The sequence below is a fragment of the Haliotis asinina genome, chromosome 15 (assembly GCF_037392515.1).
Source record: "Haliotis asinina isolate JCU_RB_2024 chromosome 15, JCU_Hal_asi_v2, whole genome shotgun sequence".
Lineage (NCBI taxonomy): Eukaryota > Metazoa > Mollusca > Gastropoda > Lepetellida > Haliotidae > Haliotis > Haliotis asinina.
Genome location: NC_090294.1, coordinates 18,825,963 through 18,848,695, shown reverse-complemented (window position 1 = coordinate 18,848,695; position 22,733 = coordinate 18,825,963). Strand labels below are relative to the sequence as shown.

Here is a 22,733-nt window from a genome sequence, read left to right as displayed (position 1 = left end):
TACTGAGTGTGTAATCCCAAGTATGACATGTTGCATTCACTGTAACGAAGGATTAAGGATATATTCCGGAGTTGACATGCATAAAAACATTCTTCCTCAATATATGAAGTGTCATTTCTGAATGCCTTTCAAAGACATTACATTGTGGTTGTATTTTCCAGACGCTGCCAACAATCTGTCGCTGCCCTCCATTGTCCCGTACACGGACTTCTACAACAGCTCATTGGACCACTTGGACCTGATGGCAGAGTACTACGCATGGCAGAACCCCAGCTCTCATGCAGGGTATGTTCAGGGTTTTACTTCAACTCACAAACATGGGAGTTCCTGGACCCCTACACTTGTTTTAAGGGTCCTGTGAAGTAATGGTTTCGAGAACTTTTTTTTTTTTGGGATAATTTCATCACAGCATGGAATGATTGACCATGTGGACTGGGTGATGAAATTATGCACGTAACTGCTCTGAAAGAAGCACCAAAACACTTAGTAAAGTCAAAGGTGTGTTGAGGGTACAATCAATAACATTTTGCATCTTTATGGATGCAGTGAATTTGCAGTGAATTTGTACCCTGTACCCTGTACCCTGTACCCTGCACCCATGTGGCCCCTATGAACTTCCATTTGTGAGAACTTGTGCACATTACGTAAACACCCTAGGTACTTTCCCCCTGCTCTGCATGCTTAAACATAGCACCAACATTGTGAGTTTGTGAGTGAGTGAGTTCGTGAGTCAGTGAGTTTAGTTTTACGCCGCTTTTAGCAAAATTCCAGCAATATCACGTCAGGGGACACCAGAAAATGGGCTTCACACAATGGACCCATGTGGCCAACATCTAAAGACCTGTGATTAAAGACCTCTGGAGGGTATGTTCTGATTGTCTTTCATTTTAATAACACTGGTCCATTTGTTTGTTTGTCCGTGTTGCACTATGAACTTCTTTGTACCCATGCTGGAAATGTTAACAGTGCATGGAGATATTTGTGCAAATGTTTCTGTCATACAATTTTGAAGCAGTAGGGTGGCATAGTGGTTGAAATGTTTGCTCGTGTTTTATTCCCCAAATTGATACAATGTGTGAAGCTGATTTTTCATGTCCCCCACCATGATATTGCTGGAATATGGCTAAAAGCAGCGTAAAACTAAACTCACTCTCATATCAATTTTATGAAATGAGCTTTAGAAAATCTTCCATGCAGAGAGCAAGATCAAAAATCCTTTTTCAAGTTTTGTTGAAGCTGGTGAGAGAGACTATCACACGTCCCTATCGAAGTATCCTCTGATCTTACATCACAATAACATTTGTATGCCATACAGTGATGTAAACTATACCCTGATGCGATTTTTATAAACTCAGTTTTATGGATGGAAACAAATAACGGACACATTAAAGTACAAGAGTGCCGTTATTCTTTTCCAAGTTTCATTGCTTGCTTTGCATTGCATTATGGGTGAAAATTTCCCATATTTGTGTTACTTTCAGCATACTTCTTACGTAAGGATTGATTGTTATTGTATAGTGTATCATGATCATCACAGTAATTAAGCTGCGAATGATATCATATCCTGGCTAATAGCAGACTCAGTGATAACTTAATGTTACTTGATTAGCATTTTAGAAAAAGAATATTTGAACTTTTTCTGCTTCCCTGGGGACACTCATCTGTTTTGTTGCCTCCATTGTCCATTTTTAAGTGTATAGGACGCAGGAAATTGTAAGTCCCTGCTTACCCTATTGGTTAGAAAAAGTGCTTGTGCAACATGTTATTTGGTTTTTTGACAACAGAAAAGTAGGTTTTAGTGCACTATTTTGAAATGGTCATCATGGCAACTACGTACAGTTTGAAGTATAGCACTGTTACATTCCTCTGTCCTGTCTCCTTGGGCATTCTTTGTTGCAAAATATTTATGAAGATACATGTACAATCCTGTTCTCCAAGAAATTGGATCTGTCAGTTAATTTGTTTAAATCTTGTCTAACAGAAAAAATAGCTCGAGTAACTTTTTGCAGCAACAATTTAAAAAAACTGAAACAAATTTCCAAATTGTTCTTTGCACTGTGCTGTATGGAGAAGGAGTAGCCCAGTGTTTGAAGCATTTGATTCCCTTCATTGGTACAAAGTTTGAAGCCCATTTCTGGTGTCCCTCGCCTTGATATTGTTGGAATATTGCTAAAAGCAGTGTACAATTAAACTCACTATGATGAAAGGAAGGTGAAGCCCTGAGTGTGCTTCTAATAGTACGTTGATAGAGAAAGGATTTTTATGCAAGATACCTTTACTGATTTGTCTGTGACTGACTACCGCATTGTTTTCTGGTGTCTTTTTTGCCTGGTTCATTTTTCTTTTGATCATACTACTTAAGTGTGTGGTTTTGTTGGTTATTTACTTCAGTAGATTTGCCAATGCATATTTTAATAATACAGTCAATATGGGAACGAGATTGTCACATTGTAGGATGTTACATGTCTCCCTTAGCTGCTCTGTACCAGCTGATGCTTTTTTGCCTGGTTCATTATTCTTTTGATTATATTACTTCAGTGTGTGGTTTTGTTGGTTATTTACTTCAGTAGATTTGCCAATGCATATTTTATTAATACAGTCAATATGGGAACAAAAATGGTCAAACAGTGGAATCCAACAGATCATAAAATGCAAATGTTACTGTTATTATCTAGACTTCATAGTGAACTGATGCACATTTTCAGTTAAGTTCTGGACACTGATATGACTGAAATCAGACTAAATAGGAATCCTTTGGTATTTTAATTTAATTTCTTTACTTAATAAGTTGAAAAACTCCACAAAAAGTAGATCACTGAAATTTGAATTTTGTTTCATATTTAGAGTACTATGATAGCTGATACCAAATACAGATATGTATCTAATGGTGGTGAATAAGAAAAGGAATATTTCAAAGACTTGATTGAATTTTATAGGAATAATGTATATAGCCAGAGACCATATGGTCTCTGATATAGCCCAAGTCATTATATACTAACACTGACAAGGTAAAAAACTTTGATGAAAAAGAAATTGGATTGTTTCTATTCAGTAGTACACAGCGCAGCAGTAATCTTGGTAAAGTTCTTTAAGAAGGTTTTGTACGATTTGTGTAGTCCGTTTTAGCTGATGGTTTGCCCTGTTTTAGTAATTTTAATATGCCTCATGCTTTTTGATATGATTGTACCTTGTTTGACTTTAAGTAATTTGAGAACACTGTTTTTGTTTCCCCTTGCGCTCCCCCCGCCAGGTGTTTGTACATTATGAGTATGGCTCAGTACATGAACACCAAGCTAATTCCTGGGGGCGAGGACGAGGGGGTCCCCAGCGAACTGCGCCACCTCAGGTCGGTAGTCTCCCATCAGCTGTCTCCCTGACACACCTGTGTTACTATTTGCTGGCCAGTCATGTTCATTTTGTTTCATGTTTTATTTTGTTTATTATGTATCTTAAACAGGTTATTTGTCTTTGTTCAGAGTCTGTACATCTTATCTAGACTTCGTTCTGCCTGCTGCAGCGGCTCTATTCTTTTCCTTCATTCATCCTTCCATCATGCCCTCCTCCATCTGCCTCACTGGCACCATCAGTCTGGCGTCCCCCTATGCATACCAGCGCCCACTCCATACAATATATAAACATCACTTTCTACATGCCCTGCCTTGCCCCTTCATCGGATGCACCGACCTCTATACAGCCGTGTTAACCCCCCTCTCTATACAGCCATGTTAACCCCTATGTCTATACAGCTGTGTTAACCCCTTCCTCTATACAGCCATGTTAACCCCCTCTCTATACAGCCATGTTAACCCCTCCGTCTATACAGCTGTGTTAACCCCTTCCTCTATACAGCCGTGTTAACCCCCCTCTCTATACAGCCATGTTAACCCCCCTCTCTATACAGCCATGTTAACCCCTCTGTCTATACAGCTGTGTTAACCCCTTCCTCTATACAGCCGTGTTAACCCCTCCATCTTCGTTCATACATCTACCCCAAAATACCCTCTCTCCTCCATAAGTTCCAACCCACCATCAGTTCACATCTTTCTCCACCCATACTCGCCTTAATAAATCCTTGAACACACTCCACCTCTATCTTCTATACTCACATGTCTGTTCCACCTCTGTCACACAATAAGTCCATGGCGGTGTGGTAGTCAAGTGGTTAACATGTTCGCTTTTCACAATGAAAGCCCAGATTCGATTCCTCACATGCGTCAAGCCCATTTCTGATATTACTCAAATATTGATAAAAAGAACATAAAATTGAACACACTTACTCTGAAAAAGGGCTCCCCACCACCACTTCCATCAATAACTCCCCCACTAGCTATCACATTCTTTCTCCATCGGTTCATGGGTTCCTAACCACTAATGCCTGGCTTTATGGTTGATGTGTAATCTTCTTTAGCACCCTTATCACTGAAACTGATGGTGTTATTTTGTTATCTGAGCTGACAAATGCATCCTTTACAACTGAGAAGACAATAATCATCTGATTTAACAAGTAAATAAAAATCTGTTATTCCTAAACCATATATATATATATATATATAGAATGACACACATGTAAATAATTTTATTTACTTTCACATTTGATCTCCCAGCAATTGATGAAAATGTTTTCACAAAGTAAAATGATCGATATTTTAGTTTTCAGTAAGTCAATAAATGTTTGATGTGGAAGTTATTTTCCAAGTTATTTTTTTTATTGAATGCATAATGTTTCAAGTACATATTTGACTAAGATGCATTTTGATTTAGAAACTATCCTCAAGATATCAGTATCAGAAAGGCCATTATTTATAGGGGTCAAAGTAAATAAGGGGAGGTAACCCCAAAATATTTACATTCCCTAGAGGAGTGTCAAAAAAAATATTGACAGTTTATAACAAACTAGGAAGTTCTTTTGCATTTTTTAGGGTTGTGAAAACAACAACATAGAACATGTGAATGTCATAAAAAATGTGACAAGCAAAGGGAACGATGATTATATATGCATTATATATGTAAGAGAGCCTTAAATACCTTTTTCACGCTCCCATTTTAATTAATGACTGGTCCCTTACCATCATTTAAGATGTCACTTAGATAGACAAATTGTCCAACAAAACAACATCAGTAATGATTCGTATAATAAGGTAAGTGTGTAATTTGGGTATACACTTTCTTGAAGTCATCCCGATTGGCCAATAACGCCTTCTTATAGCTGTTCAGTAACTCGTAGTACTCCCAGCATGGTCAGTTACATGGGTACAGTATTGCCACCGCGATGTAAATCTCACTCCAACATGGGCAATATTGATGGTGCAGTAATCTTCTGTATGTACACAGACCTGTCTACCTGGCATATTTTGTACAATTTCTTTTCATTAAATGTGATTATATGCCCACATAGCAGATAGTACACCAATTGAGTTACATTCATCAAAACATAGTTTCATTCCACATTGTAGTTCAACTTTTAGTATTTACCATCATTGAAACCATCCTTGTCTGTTCTTCCAATATTGTTTATCAATGCCATAAACACGCGTACCTAAGTCTGACTGATATGTTCCAATTGCATACTAATGGCAACAGCATGGCTGACCAAGCCATTGACAAACCCAGAACCCATATGATCAGAAGTTTATTGAGAAGTGCACATGAATCCCTGGCACAAGCAGGTCAACTAAAGGAGCCAGATATGCGTATTGTACATATTGCTGTGCAGACATTAATATTGCGAATTCAGCAGACATGCTGGGAGGAGCCAGATTGTATTGCTTATGACACAGATTGTATACTTTAATACCTCAAAATACACTTTTAGCTACCATGCATACACAGTTAAGGCAAGTGGGGCAGGCAGGTCTGTGTCAGTAATATTTTTTGTAATTTTGCAGGTTTTCATTCTGCCAGTACCCTTTCATCCTGAGCATTGCAGCAAAACGAACAATCCTGCAGAAGGACTCAGAACAGCAGATGATCATCATGGCCAGGGTAGGTGATAGATGGGGTAGTTTGTGGTAGATGTGGCATAGACTGGAGAGGTAGATGGAAGGGATTAAATGTTGAGATTGATCAAAATGACGTTGCCATGCGTCATGTGGGAAAAAGGTAGATATTTTGCATTTTCATACAGGTAGACTTGAGAAGCAGAGTTCTTGTGGTGATGTGACAGAAGGGAAGGCTATGTGATAGATATGGCATAGACTGTAGGGTAGATGGTAGAGATTAAATGTTGAGAGTGATGAAAATGGCACTGCCACATGACATATTTAAAGTAATCTGTAATTTCCTTGCAGAAAAGTTTGGTAGCAAAAGTGCAGCGTCGACAGTTACCTGACATTGGGATGCTATTTCTGAACTTGACAGTGCGGAGGTCTCACCTGGTGTCTGACTCTCTTAACGAGGTAAGACAGAGCATATGGACAGGTGTGTAGCAGATGCTGTCATTCGGAGTCGAATGCCTCACCTTTTTCAAACTAGTCAAGCTGGGTCTATCCTGTTATATTTTGGACTTTAATCCTTGTTTCCAAAATCCTGGATCTGCTTCTGTTAGTGTGATCTGATGAAGTCAAAATGGCTAGAATTTGTATTATGTTCCTATTCTGTGACTAAAATACCAGTAATACTGTGTGACATGTTTCAGATTGCCAGGAAACATCATGACCTCAAGAAGAAGCTGAAGGTGACCTTTGCTGGTGAGCCAGGCCTGGACATGGGAGGTTTGACCAAGGAATGGTTCTTGCTGCTCATCAGACAGATATTCCAACCTGAGTATGGTAGGTATGGGGACAGACAAGGTGGCATCAGGGTACAGAAGGTGTCAGGGTGATGAGGATGGAGTCAGAGTAAAGAAGGTGGTGCTAGGATAAAGAGTGTGGCATCAGGGTACAGAGGGTGTCAGGGTGATGAGGATGGAGTCAGAGTAAAGAATGTGGTGCTAGGATAAAGAGGGTGACATCAGGGTACAGAGAGTGTCAGGGTGATGAGGATGGAGTCAGAGTAAAGAAGGTGGTGCTAGGATAAAGAGGATGACATCAGGGTACAGAGGGTGTCAGGGTGATGAGGATGGAGTCAGAGTAAAGAAGGTGGTGCTAGGATAAAGAAGTTGGCATCAGGGTACAGAGGGTGTCAGGGTGATGAGGATGGAGTCAGAGTAAAGAGGGTGATGTGAGGGTAAAGAGGGTGGCATCAGGTTATAAAGGATGGAGTCAGAGTAAAGAGGGTGGAGTCTGCGTACACAGGGTGGAGTCAGGTAAAAGGGTGGCATCAGGGTAAAGAGGGTGGAGTTATGTTAAAGAGGGTGATGTCAAGGTAAAAAGAGTTACCAGTTATCAGGGTAAAGAGGGTTGAGTCTGGGTAAAGAGGGTGGAGACTGGGTAAAAAGGGTGGAGTCAGGTAAAGAGGGTGGAGTCAGGTTAAAGAGGATGGTGTCTGAGCATGGAGGATGCAGTCAGGGTAGACAAATCAGTTTTGTTTTGGGTGAGGGTGGAAAACATTTGTAGGTTGATGTATGTAGTGGGAGGTGCTGATGGAAGCAGAATGGCATTTGGGTTGATATTGGTTCAGATTGGTGGGATCAGGGAGAAGGAGGGGTTTCAGCATGTCAATAACTTCAAAGCCATTGGAGCCATGACTACCATACAAGTATAATGGCATGCAGTGGGCTTGTGTTTGCTCTAAATGCAAGCAAATTCCATGAGAGTGGACTTATTATGAATGTATATTAATGTATTAGACTTAAGATGTCCTAGTTTCAGCAGCTTGTCAACCAGTATGGGTGTGAGGCAGTGTATCTTTTTCCAGGGATGTTCAACTACGACAAGACGGCGGGTGTCTACTGGTTCAGTGCCATGCCCTGTGAGAACTATCAGGAGTTCAACCTTGTAGGAGTTGTATCCTTCTATTTGCATGATTCATACACACAGATGCCATACACATTTAACATAAACACAGTTGTCATACAGATCTTTGCTCGCAGTTGTCATGGAGGTTCTTATGTAGTTGTCATAGGGATCCTTACACACATTTGTCCTGGAGATCCTTATACAGCTGTCATAAGGATCCTTATGAACAATAAGGGATTCTTGTAAACAAGTGAGAGAGATCCTTACAGTTGTCATAGAGATTCTTACACAGGGGTACTGATCCTAATGGACAGTTGTGAAAAAGACAGTTGGCATAAATATCCAGCCATATTGATATTGTTCCTTCACACATGCAATAGTCATTGAGATCCTAATACACAGAATTTTTTTTTTGACACATGTGAAAGATGAAAATCATGTAAATATAAGCCAGACCTTGAATGTTAGATGATAGCATAGTTAAATGGTGTACCTACATACATGTATACCTAGAAGTTAAAGCTTATCAGTGTGAGAGTGTGGCTGTTTTCCTGACTGGAGAAGCTGATGGGCTTGGCTGTGTACAACTCCATCAATCTGGATATCCGTTTCCCACCCTGCTGCTACAAGAAGCTGCTCAGTCCTGCTGTCGTCCCCTTCTCTAATCCACGAGCCACAGTTGGTGTTGCCACTGTTACCTTAGATGACCTCATGCATGTGAAACCAGTAAGTACCAGTTACCAATTCTGTAGATACCTCAACAGTTCTTTCCTCTTAGCTCAGTGGCAGACAGGGGGCAGTGGGGTAGTCTGTGAGTAGTTGTTGAAGACTTCGCTTGTCATGACAAAAATCTGGGTTTGATTCTCCACATGGGTACAATGTGTGAAGCCCATTTCTGGTGTCTTTGAAGAGTGGTGTAAAATGGAACTCACTCAATGGCAGGCACGTGTTATGTATTTTACTCAAAATATTACATGTGATTCTTTGGATTACAGATTAAATATGAAGTAGAACAATATATAAAATATAAAACCCAGAAATACCATTTCCATAATTACAAGAAACTTATGGCACGTCACTTTTATGTGAGTAGAAAAACAACAAATGTGTTCAGATCTTCATTCACTACTCCTTTGATGAAATCTGGGTAAAATGCTAATGAAGTGGAGACAAATCTTGACATCAAAATCATAGTTTCCCAGGAATTATCTGCACAGCATATTGCAACACCTGACATGACTAGGCATGTGTATTCCCTAAGGTGCAGGCATGTTCAGAACATACACAACACTCGACTTTGAGAACAACTTTTTGGGAGGCAACATAACTCTCTTCACAAAATGTGAAATTGACTTGTATGAATTGGAAAAAATAAAAGATGAATTTATGTCAGGAGATTGTAATCCCAGATTGTGTTTTGTGCAGGCGGTGGCAAAAGGGCTGAAGGATTTATTGGAATATGAAGAGGATGTGGAGGAGGATTTCTGTCTTACATTTGAGGTGAGCAAACGTCACTGGTGGCCATTTTGGTTTAACTGCGTAGACATCCATATAACAATGGTATGAGAGAATATGGTACCAACAGGAATGTGTTTTTCGTGTGTATCTGATGTTGACTCCATTCACTGATATTAACAATTTCACATCAATACAGAGGAATAGGAATTGTGAACATTGGTCATGATTCACTCCTGAATAATTGCTGAGGGAAATCATGACAGTATAAATAGATGTTTTCTCACATCTAACCGGAACAATTATCGCCATTCTGAATTTCTCATGCTATTTGTGAACAATATATATATTTATACAGTATTTCTATTCTCTGGTTATACCTGAAAATCGCCAGTAAACTGAAGCCAGCCAGACACTGTGTCCCCTTTAAATGACAGGTGATCTGACCCCTTGTGATTGGTCAATGTAATCAGGTATTATTGCCTCAAATTATGGCTTAGCATGTGATGAACCAGAGAAAGCCAAAGTTTTTCCAACTGAGTAGTGACATGTCAAAATGGCTTGAAGGAAGATAATGCTTTCAAAATTTAGATAGTCATCCCTTGCCATAGTGCGGGTTTTGGGGTCCTTGGATGACCAACCACATTATAAGACACCTGTTTTATACTAACTATTACATATTGCCGAACAAAGGCCAAGTAAAATTGTAATTGGACATAACAAAATTGAGGCCATATAGCTGGAATATTGCTGAGTGAGGCATAAAACTAAAATCACTACACTACAAAATTGCTATTGTATTAGTATAATGCATATTTTCTATGCACATATTTAACACAATAATTGATATACTAGGCTAAGCTTTTGGGGCTAATGGCTGGATACATTTTATGTAGGAGACAATTTGAGTCACTGCTGTCATACCACAGTATACATGCCACTTTGATCGTGAAAACAAAATTTTGGCAATTAATTGTCAAATATGACTTCAATAAGCCATGAATGCAGGTCTTGGGGTCCATGGATTACATGGTTCAAATCTGTTTGTGATTCCTGGGAATAAAGTGAAATTGGTGCTATTGCGATAGGCACCAAAAACAGACCTGCATGAATATGGTAAATGGAATTTGTACACATATGTAAATAGGTAATGCCATTTTACTCAAGGTTTCTCCATTGTCACTGTAAACTGTTTGAATGAATGAAAACGGGATTGAATTTAATCAAATAAAATATGTTGCATCACAGCAAACAGTGTAAGTACTTGGCTGATCGTATGTCTTTATGATGAAGTTGTCTTAAATAAGAAATTACGCTGTTCATCTGATTATTATTGCGAAAGACTTGCATGTTTTAAGACATGAAAAACCAATGGATATGTACATTAAACACTGTTTCTTGCAATCTGCACTGAATTTCACTAGTTTACAATGTGATTAACAAGAGCTCAACAGCGGATTTGTGTGCTGTTTTTAATGATGAGAAGCGGTGTGACATTTTTTCTAGATTATGGCTTATGTTTATGGCTTAAACAAATCTATGGTTTCAAACAAAGTGTTATTGTGAGGGATGACTGTATTAGGATATGACCAGCAAATTTAATTTATGACCGGTAAAATTTCAGGTTGCCAGACACACTATCCAATAAATAATTAAGTTGGTGGAAACACTGTTGTGTCATAGAGTAACCTCAAGCAATTGATTGTGTGACTTTGACTGTTTCTGTCACAATAGATTGATAGGGAATGAAAAAAATTAATGACTTGTGAACTTGAACTTGCTGTTGCATGGTTATATTTTTTCATGGCGTTCCTGACTTTATCTTTTCCTTTATGTTACTTACCATGAGGAATTTTCTTTTGCTGTCCTTGTATTGTTGTCAAATACTGTGGTGAAACAATACTTGAATTCTAATGGACCATAACTGCAGGGGTGTGATACTGATGTATTGGCAATAACTGGTACATGGCAATAACTGTTTGCTAGCCTGTAACATTCATGTATTTATAAGCTCATAATGCTCATAATTTATGATTATAGCATTAATCATAATATGCACTGTGGTGCTAAGAAGAATGAAAAAATAACAATGATGTATGATTTGTAATATGTTTTGTAATGTGCTGAGAAAGTCAACAAAAGGAGGTGCTTATTGAACCATGTACAAACAAGCAAAAATAACCCTATCTAATAATTGTTGCTCAACGTTTATACACGTTCCACAATTCTGTGTTTTTGTAAAATAAGTATGTCATGTATGTGAGATATCTAAAATTTTGACTCGATCTGATGGGTTGCATGTGCTTGCCAGGTGTCCAACAGTGAGTATGGGTCAATGAAAACAGTCCTGTTAAAGCCTAATGGAGACAACATCCCTGTCACGAAGGAGAATAGGAAAGGTAGGTATTTCATTTGGCATCAGTTGTCTTTTCTTCCTTCAGGATTTTATCTAACTTCTTTTTTAAGGAGAAAATTTTCTCATCCCCATCTTCCCATTATTTATTATAGTACAGTCATTGAATGCCGGTGTCTCAGATATTATGCATACCTCAAAGTCTCAACCATTTTTTCTACCCTCATAGACATACCTATGACTTGAATATATTGATAAGTCGAATTTATTACTGTGTTCCCAGAAATGCGACTGATGAGGATTTGACTGTATCTGACAGTATTCGTCTTCCATGTCTGAAGGAACTGTAAAAATTACCAAATTGGGGCTTAGAATTCCTGCAATTCTACAGTAGTTATAACTAATATATGAGGTTTGTAGAGATGGGTTGTATTTGGCTGATGACATGGATAATAGAGAGAAGTGCCTCTCTTGCTTACTCTCTACATATTCCACTGAATGAAATGTTGAATGAGATTCTAAGCTGAACAAGTGTATGATTTTCTGCCAATTTTCCAACAAAGGGTGCATAGTTTGCATTCCTAGGTAAATTCCTGATTAGTCTTTGACATTGCATGATGAACAGTTTTTATGATGTCTTTTAGCGGCCTTTAGAACTTGTTTTAGATGAACAAGATATTTTATGGATAAGTCTTCTTTAGTTTTAATCTCTTTAATCTTTTCCACACAAAATTTCGGGGTCATCACAGATTCCACATTACAATCACAGGGAGGTTACAGTATATGTGTAAGGAACTGCTCTCTTCCCTATGATTGTGATGTCACATTCACATTGCAGTAGTGACATCTGATGGCCGATGGCCGATGTCATAGCATGAGCTATCAGTTCATGTGATGAAAGATCTGGAATGACCCTGAAATGATATGTGGAAAAGATTAAAGAAGATTAATCCATAAAATATCGTGGTCAGCAGTCTTTATCTCATGAATTTAAGTAAATCATAACATTATAATGATATCTGGAACATAATTATAGACCTGGTACAGCTTAGTCAATGATCATCTGTAGGTCCCTTGTTACTACTTAATATTTCAAAAATAATTTTCATTTATAGACATACTACCAAAATGACTGTAAAAGTGTATCTTATTTAGGGTCTGAATATGTCTGAACGTATTCAGTATTTGAAGATTTTTATGGATATCAACTTCTTTATATGAGAACACAATGTTTCGGAGTTCTGAAATGTGTTCTCATATAAAGAAGTTGATATCCATAAAAATCTCCATTCTTGATGACCCGATGAAGGAGTAAACATTAACTCCGAAATGTTGTGTTCTCATAATAAGAAGTTGATATCCATAAAAATCTTCATTCTTGTGTATTTCGCTTCTAAATGCCCTTCAAAGACTTATTCAGTATTTGTTCAATGTGTAGAAGATTCAGAATATAAACTGGAAATATCTGAATATCATTCTTTTATTCTTCAGAGTATGTTCAGCTCTATGTGGAGTTCATTCTAAACAAGTCAGTGTACCCACAGTTCCAGGCATTCTACCATGGGTTTCACAGCGTGTGTGCATCAAATGCGCTGATTGTAAGTACCCCTGATATTACGTGAAATTGTGTCCTAACACAGCAAAAGAATTGCTTTTGCAACCCAACCTCTTACACTGCTGTTGTAGATGTTGCGACCAGAAGAGGTGGAAATGTTGGTTTGTGGCAGTCCGACTATCAACATCAGTGACCTCAAGAAGGTGACAGTCTATGAAGGTTACAGTCCTCAGGATCAGACAATTAGGTCAGTACTATAACAAATGAAACTGATAGATATAATTATTGGGAACAGATAAACAGGGTCAGGAGAACTCTTTTACTTATCCAAAGACTTATAAATGCTTTGTAGAATTTGTCCCATATACCCTCTATGGACTTAGGATTCCTCAGGGCAATCAGCCAGGACTGTCTATAATCTGAGGATCTGGGTCCACTTGCACAAAGCGATCTTAGCGCTACAATGATTGTACCTCCCATTCTTCAACATAGACTTAAGATAGTTGTAGCGCTAAGATTGCTTTGTGCAAGTAGGCCCTGATCTGTAGCTCTGATCTTTGGACTTGCGAAGTGAATCATGAGGTCTGTATACCCACTCTGGACTTGGTGTTTCCTGAATGGTCTGAATAAATTCTTGGGATTGTCACATGTACCAAAGCTGACAGTCAAGTCTTCATAACCTCAGTATGTCCTTTGTACAATTGTAGGTCCTCAGGAGCCAACTATAAATTTTGTGTACCCACTACAGAACTGTAGAGTCCATTTAGGACAGTCAGACTACATTCAGCTCCATGGAGAGAGTACTTGGACAGTTCTTAACAGATATTTGTTGTCTTGTGACTACAGCTGACGTGTGTTGGCAGGTATTTCTGGGACATGGTGACAAGTATGCCCATGGAACTGCAGAAGAAACTGCTGCTGTTTGCAACAGGAAGTGACCGGATTCCTATTGGTGGAACCCAGGAGATGCAGTTCAAGATTTCTAGGATCTCTGGAACTGACCTGTAAGAGCTGTGTTATAGTGTTGTACATATAGACGTCCCATTAATGTTGCCAGTCATCCAGTTCATGTCCTTGTCCACTGTCTTCCCATCCATGACCCTGTTCCAGTCATCAAATACACGTCCTTATATCTACTTCTCCCATCCATGACCTTGTTCCCAGTCATCAAATACACATCCTGGTATCTGTACCCAGTCCTCCCATTCACGTCTTTGTATCTACTCCCATCCAAGACCTTGTTCCCAGTCCTCCCATTCATGTCCTTGTATCTATATCCAGTCCTCCCATCTATGACCTTGTTCCCAGTCCTCCCATCTATGACTTTTTACCCAGTCCTCCAATCCATGACCTTCTTCCTAGTCCTCCCATCTATGACCCCGTACCCAGTCCTCCCATCCACGACCTTGTTCCCAGTCCTCCCATTCATGTCCTTGTATCTATGTCCAGTCCTCCCACTCATGTCCTTGTATTTGTTGCCAGACTGCCGATGGCTCACACCTGTTTCAACCAGTTGGTGCTGCCTCCTTACAAGTCCCGGAAGGTTCTCAAACAGAAACTGATTGCTGCAATTCAGAATGCTGAAGGATTTGGACTCGAATGATGTGACAGTTGTTTCCTGGATGATGACAGCTGAGTAGTCACTACATTGTACCTGTGGGGAACCATCCAAAGGACTGCATGTTGCGGTAAAGTCACGGATGAAAACCTCACTCAAACAATGACAGGCAGACTTCCTGGTGAATTAACTCCTGCGAGAGACTTTGATTTTTCTTTTGGTCTGGGTCTCAATGTCTGTGATAATACTAAAGATAGTTTCAATATCAACATACGTAATGCTCCTGAAGGGCAGCACAACACTGATCTTTGATGTTTTCATGAGTCCACAGTAATGAATGCATCTTTTCGGTGAGTCCATTGCAATATACAACACCAGTGAGATCGCATTATTACCTTGTCAGAAGAGTCCATTATTGTCTATACAACTCTTGGGACAGTCCAATTTGGAGTTGGAAGAATACATTATGAAGTACACAGCACCTGTGAGATTATGCTACAATGTAAACAACTCTTTGAAGTGTCTGCGATTACATATAACCATCTTAATGGATAGTAATAGATGCTGCTATACTGAGGACAGGCCAGACTGGTGTGTACTCCATTTACACATTTAGAGATGTTATAGTGAGTGAGTATATCAAGTATCAACATGCTTACACTAAGTACTTACTCGTAATAAACAAAACTCTCATGACTGTTCTGGTACTGTTTCTAATGGATGCATAAGTGATAGGAAACACCTGGACAGTGTTGCCCTGTGTATATATCTAAATCTTGTGCCATAAGTCATCATCTGGAATTGAAATTATGTGGCTCTGATTACTGTGTATATTAATTGCTGAACAATAGAGATGTGTCTTGTCACCCCACTCTAAGAAAGGGAACGAGGGTAAGGTTAAAGACTTTGATATTGGTTCATTCCTATTCCATGCTTGTTGGTAACATTCTTTTTAGGGTCTGTGTGATGTCAAATTCTATGTAGGTATGGTCATGTTCTGCTTGGGGTTGCATTTTGTCTGTTGCAGTCATATTTAGTCTGTGAAGTGACATTCTGTCTGTTTGGGGTCACATTGTCTGTGTCAGTCACATTTTGTCCGTGACGTAACATTTTGTCTGCTTGGTTTACATTGTGATGGAGTTGGGTCACATTCTGTCTGTGAAAGGTCACGATTATATGGGTTGGATTACATTTTCTTGGGATTGGGGTTGCATTTTGGGTCTCATTCAGTCTAAGTATGGTATCATATTGTCTGTGTACAGTCACAGACATCTGTCGAGTTTTTTTTATAAAGGTACTGTTGTTTTCTGCAATGACAAGATTTACTTATAGAAGATAAGATTCCCACAGAAATCATACTTCAACACAAAGATGTATCAAATGACAATAAACCTGTGAAGGTCTGGATTAGAATATTGGCCTTCAGTAAACCATGCTTGTTGTAAGGGGCGACAAATGGGATCAGGTGGTCAGACTCACTGAATTGATGGACAGAAATCATTCTTTAACCAATTGCAGAGATTGATGCTCAAGCAGTTGATCACTGGATTGTCTGGTCCAGACATGATTATTTACTGAAGGCCGCTATATAGATGGAATATTGCTGAGTGCGGCGTAAAACTAATCTCGCTCTAATGAAAAGTTACTTCTACTTACAAATGCTATATTATTTAAAATAATTTTCCACAATATCCTTATATGCAGACCTTCTTTTAATTGTGACCAGTGAATAATCATGTCATATTTGATTAACTCGTTATTAACTTTACCATGTTTGTCATGAGGATGTAATAAGCAAGTGATGGTGGGTTATGATGATTCTGAACGATCAAAGTATCAAAGAAAGTGCAATAACAAGAACATATACATGTTTAACGTAATTTTATCAGCTTTATTTGAAATCATTTTATGTGCTGAATATGTCTATCAGAATCAGACTATGCATGTTGTCATAATTACATGATGATCAGGAGCAGACTGAATATTTTTGTAATTGTGTAATGATTGTCACGTGAAGTGACGTTTTCATTTTGCAACTTTGTAAGCTGTTTTTGTGTGATTGGTGCAGGAAACAATATCTTGATAATGTTTCATGACAGTTGAACTATTATAACAGGACTGGTGCCACTTGGCTTTGTAGCATTAGCTAATGCACGTATGGATGCACGGAAATAAGATATGTTGTAAAATAATATTTCCATACAATGAGAGTCTCTTGAAAAGGTATATGTTAGAGCCAATATGAGACTTTGGAAACATAGCTGAGTCTCCCAGATCTGTGATGCCTGGATTCAATCTTGAGACAATTTCTAAATTTTATTTCTTGTTTGGGGTGTAAAACATATTTAAGTTGCAATGGCAATATCCTAGAATTGAAGTCTATGGAATCAGAAATTCAGGGAAAAGTGTGGAGCATCTTGAGGAGGCACATAACTGTTATGGTTTGCACTGCCAAAGATTATCATGTGGCTAATTTCATGTAGGGCCGTCACTCGTCAACTTGTGTATGCAGTTGCTGTGTAACGATAGCTCCGACATTGAGCACTTGCTCAAAGTACAAATGATAGTTCCATTGAAATTCAGGCCAGTCAAAACTATTATATGTTTGTTGTGCTTTTTAAGCACTGACAGATACAAGCTCATGCTTGATCGTGACTGGATTATTTAGTTATATTTACCACTGTCAGGTAACTTGAACATTGCTGATAGTTAAACAACAAACACACAAATGTTGTATGAATCAGCTGTAGAGCTGTTTCCTAAGAATGTTCACAAATTGCAGAAGTTAGCTGAGAAAGTTATTTTCAAGCCGGTACTTCGAGTCAAAGTAAGGAAGACAAGCACATTTACTGTGTGTCTGTTGCATGTTAGGGACATGGATAAACAGTGCAGGATACTTTTGTTTGTTGTATTGTTTGATTTTAATGGTACAGAATCTCATACTGTTTGACACTGTTAAATTCCTAGTACAGTAGTTCACATATTTAGTGCCCTGTCCTAAAAAGTGCCCCAGTTACATATTCAAGTACGAAAAATATTTGTTTTTTAGCGCCCCCCTGTTTATTTATGTTACATACATACCATTTGTCATTAGCAAAGGGCTTTCAGATGAGCTACCAATCACAGACTGCCACTACAATCAAGTTTTATGGGTGTTTCAAGCACACCAGGTATGAAAGAGTGGCATGATGGTACTCAGGGGCACTAAATATGTCGAATGCTGTACCCACTTTGCTAGTCACTTCTGCTGATTGTTTTGATGTAAGTAAGGCTCTATTAGACCCGTCACTAACAGTATTGATGTATATTGGCTGTAACTTGCTCATATCTATGGCGTTTATGTTTAACATTGTTACCAGTGTTTATGTACAATGTATATATTTTTAGCTAGATGACAAGGCCTGTAGGTCTGTTCGATGCCATCCGTCCAATCAGTGCACTTTCAGGTGATGTTGATCACAATGAACACAGGTAACATACACCAGACTGTATGGTCTCTGTACATATATACATATAATTAGTAGTTCAAGATATTTTTAACAACATAGTCCCATCCGTCCATAAGCATTCACATTCAGGATCAGTATGCAGTCCCAGGTTTTAATATTTATGTTCAAAATTGTCTTGCAGACACTGTGTGATGCAGGGCTTGATTTAAGAAATGTTGACCAACTTCCACCAGGTGCAACCTAAGATAAAAACAACTTGCACTAGGTGCAACCTTAGAGAAAAACCTAGCTGCACCAGCCAAATTCCAGTTGCAATGAAATGTGTTAAAACACAGAGATTTCAGTTTATATAAACATATTTCTGTGATGAAGTATCCATGAAACCATAGCAACACAGAGATGCAGCTGTTTGCACCAGCTGTCATAGCCAAAACATGTCTATAATTAGCAATCTTTCAGTGCCACAGCTATTCAGAGTTTAGAAGAAAAATTAGCTGACATACAAATGCTTATAATGTGAGGTTTATTGTTAATTTATTTCTCAAAAATTGACTTGCACCTGGTGCAAGTTTGATTAATATGAGTTTCACTTTGTAATACTTGGTTGCACAAGCGCAAGTAACAAAGCAGCAAATCAATCCCTGTGATGTGTGAGAGAGGGCCATTAGAACATTTGATCAGAGAGCTGAAATTTCATACGGAATTTTTTCAGTCACAGCAATACAAGATGTTTTCTTAATTGAAACTATGAGTCTAAATATGATGTTTCATCTAGATGAATTGATATATTTTGTGGCAGACATTTTTCAGTATTTTCAACAGACGAATCAGATTTTGTTCAAGCATTTTGTGGGAGAATATATTTCTTTCAATAAATCCCAGTTCTTTACTCAATCCAGAGAATATTTAAGTCCCTGATAATATCAGCAAAATACTGGATGTATACTAGGTGTACACTTCAACACTGAATAGCTTCTCACAAGCCCTTGACATGGAGTTCAAAACTATTATGTATTATTTTGTGGAGAGATTCAGCCGTATGAACACGTCTGAGAGCATAAGAAAGTTAGTGCTGAGCTTTGGACTGACAGTTGAATCAAACATTCTGCCAGCATTGTTATTAAAGATATACTGAAAGGCATGAAATGTACAATATATTGTCAACAGTGTAATATAAGAAATTTGTATCAATACAGTTACTTCCTTAAACATGAAAGCTAAATGTTAACTATACTACGAAATCATTTGATTCTTTCATATAGCTGTAGTTAATTTGTTATGCCGTGATATATTAACTATACTGAAATGTATTGTAGTATGAAAAAACTAAGTGGTACTTAATGACATTTTTAGCAGCATGTTCAACATGTATTTGGGCGCTTGGTGCATTTTTGCAATTTATACCAGTGTGGTTTCAAAATCATGTATATTATTGCAGCTGTGTGTCAGTGTTACAGTTTGGATAGCTTGTTGTAATGTTTCTTATAAGGATAAACTTTCGGTCGGGTAGGGGAGATAACTTTCAAGTGAAGCCGTCCAATTTCTGGGCAGATAACTCTGCTGTGTAAATTGCCCATACTTACTGTGATAAGAAAATGCTGACTCATATCTTTGGTGGGTTATTGAATAGGATATTAAATATTTATATGTATGTATATAATTATATGTGTGTGTCTGGGTCCATGTTTTTGTGTGTTCTGTGATGTTGTGTTCTGATTATTTGTCATTAGAAATGTTTCAATGTTTCTTTAAACTGATACTGGGGAACTTGTCATTTCATAGGTATGACACTGAGATTTAGTGATGACACGTCACATATATCCGACACATAGGGTACAGAAATCAAAACATTTTAAGTATTTTAATATTCATCATTTGCCAGTTTTCATTACACTATGTTAAAAATTCAACATTGCAATAGCATGTGAATATGGAATGTGTTGAAGGTTCCTGAAAAAATTGACCCAGGCATACACAGGCTCAAACATGTTTGTTAAAAGTACCTTGCGTCAAAACAAGGTACTTTTCTGAATGACAGTTTCCCTAGATTAAATGCAGTTGTTAAGTTACTGATGTTCTTGTAACATAGATGAAAACTGGAACAAACTTTCCACACTCCAAAGTTCTAATATTTAAGTGCTAATCTTGCATATAATAAAGCAAAATGATTAGGGACATGGCCCCAGTTCCTCAAGTCAGTTTTTACTGAGCACTATGGTTATTGCAAACCAATGTTTAGTATGTCAGTTAAAGTGATCTTACCACTATGATTATTGAAAATCAATGTCTATGGGAATTAGAGCGATATTACCACTATTATCGTAAACCGATATTTAAGTACATGTATGTCATCTTGCCACTACAGTTATCGTAAACCAATGTTTAAATATGGAAATTAAAGAGATCTGACCACTACGATCATCGTAAGCTAATGTTTAAGTATGGGAGTTACGATCACCTTAGTGCTGATCACATGGAATGGGGCCCTGTACTTTACTGTAGTATATTTAAAGTATGTGTTGTGATAGTATGTGGCATTAAACCAGAGTGGGTTGCCTGGTCAGACATCTTCATACATTCATCTTACATGTTAACTGTGCCCTCGGACGTGTCTTTCACTAGAAGGCTACCAGGAGCACACATACCTTTTTCGAAATAATGGATTCATCTTAGCTTGCCACAGGGTTGAGACAAATGTTTTTGAGGATTACAAGGTGTGGTGCCTGTCATGTGACTCAATACTCATTTTGATAGCAAGATAACACTGTGCTAAGTGGGAGGCAGCAAGGAGAGGTATTGTTTCCACATATATTCAGTTGAAGTCATCTATGTGTGTACAACATACAAGCTACTTTTCTGTAATCTGACTCAAAACTGATTTCTCCTGCTATACATCTGTATTGTGTATAGTACTGTTTGAAAGCTCAACACTAGCAGAGGTTATTTTCGGGAAAACATTTTTACAAATTAGCTTCTGCTCTTTATGAAAATTTCTACATTTTATTAGTTGATCGGGATGTTAAGAGGCAGTGGATGCTATCCAATCAAAGTATAGTTTTGTTAATGATGTTTTTGAAAGTTTTATCATTGTATGGGACCAAATACTGGTAGACATTTTTTGACTTTGTCAAAGCACTGTTTTAGCTCTTCTCATTATTTCATTTGACGGCTACCAATCAATGAAATTATCAACACCAAAGTGTGAAGGCATGGGCATTGTTGGTGGATGTTAGTAGCACTTGTGATGTTTGGTGGGACAGGCAAGTAATGCTATTGTATGGGTGAATGAGTTAGAGCTTTGGTGGTGATGTTTTGGTGAAACGTTCAGGGTCACCATTATGCTGCTGTTGATTGGTAGAGATACTGTGAGAATAAGGGGCCTGTGGGTTGAGTTAGGTGACAAATATGTCACTACTGGTAGTATGAGGTTCAGAATAAGGCTCCTGTAGTTAGTCAGGTGACAAATATGTCACTGTGGGTAGGGTGAAGTGACAAATATGTCAGGGTGAGATAAAATCACTATGGGTAGGGTGAGGTCGAAACTAAGACAACTGTGGGTAGGGTGAGATGGAATAGGGTGACATAAAGCTATCATGGGTAGGGTGAGATGAGGGAGGGAATATTCCAAACATTTATTGTACACTATTGTTGGAGCTGGGTCACAGGGTAGTAGAATGAAAAATTTTGTTGTTTCAAACAGTCTCCTGCAAGGTTCAGTAAAGATACAACATATTGTGGATGGGAAAATAGGGTAATATTAGTGGCAAGAAAGGTTGCTGTGGATTGACAAAAGTTCACATTAGACTTGATGTGTGAAAGGCTGTAGATAGCATGTTGCAGCAAAGATGAAGGTGCAGCAAGACCAGATGTAAGGGGAAGCAGGTTGGGGATGTACAGTATCGTGTGAAAGGAAACAAGACACAAATAATTGTAGGGTTAATTTCAAAAGTCCGTCCATCTGATCTGACAAATCATCCTTTACTGGCCCATTTCTCCTACACTGGGTCAAAGTATGCATTCTTTTGCTATGATTGTAATCAGGTTTTCAGGTTAAGTTTACAAGCTTTATAATTGTTGTCACGTTTTCACAACAGTTACAGTGAAATAAACAAATCTTCACATACTGAATTCTTGAGTCTTTACTTCATCCCAGATGTGTGTATATCCCAGGTCATACTTCTGTAGTTTGGATTTATTTCATAGAACTGTTTTTGTATACAGAATATATAATATGACGACATGCATCACAAGTAAGGTCAAGATAACACTGAATGTTAACTGCCATAAAGCCGCATTAAGGCAGGTAGGTACCTGTCAGTATTTAAGAGACCATACATTGATATATGGGTCAAGAGAGACCATTACAGATACATATGGGACAAAAGAGACCATATACTGACATTGGTGATGAGACCATGTGCTGATATATGGAACAAGAGAGACTATGCTGAAATATGGGTCAAGAGAGACTGCAAGCTGAAATATGGGATGCCAGACCATATGCTGAAATAGGTGACATGGGAGGCTG

At 38.2% G+C, this 22,733-nt stretch overlaps 1 protein-coding gene across 2 annotated transcripts in view; it reads left to right on the top strand.

Moving 5' to 3' along the window:
• The window catches only part of LOC137265934 (probable E3 ubiquitin-protein ligase HECTD2), a 68,556-nt gene extending 46,234 nt beyond the window's left edge, over positions 1-22,322 (top strand). For both annotated transcript variants that reach the window (XM_067801411.1, XM_067801410.1), the window contains 12 exons: positions 162-285; positions 5,886-5,982; positions 6,288-6,395; positions 6,635-6,767; positions 7,795-7,883; positions 8,400-8,561; positions 9,261-9,335; positions 11,602-11,689; positions 13,135-13,241; positions 13,330-13,445; positions 14,062-14,202; positions 14,681-22,322. In XM_067801411.1, coding sequence (XP_067657512.1) covers positions 162-285; positions 5,886-5,982; positions 6,288-6,395; positions 6,635-6,767; positions 7,795-7,883; positions 8,400-8,561; positions 9,261-9,335; positions 11,602-11,689; positions 13,135-13,241; positions 13,330-13,445; positions 14,062-14,202; positions 14,681-14,801 — 1,361 coding nt within the window. In that variant the 3' untranslated portion in view covers positions 14,802-22,322. The remainder of the gene's footprint in view (positions 1-161; positions 286-5,885; positions 5,983-6,287; positions 6,396-6,634; positions 6,768-7,794; positions 7,884-8,399; positions 8,562-9,260; positions 9,336-11,601; positions 11,690-13,134; positions 13,242-13,329; positions 13,446-14,061; positions 14,203-14,680) is intronic.
• The last annotated feature ends 411 nt before the right edge of the window (positions 22,323-22,733 follow it).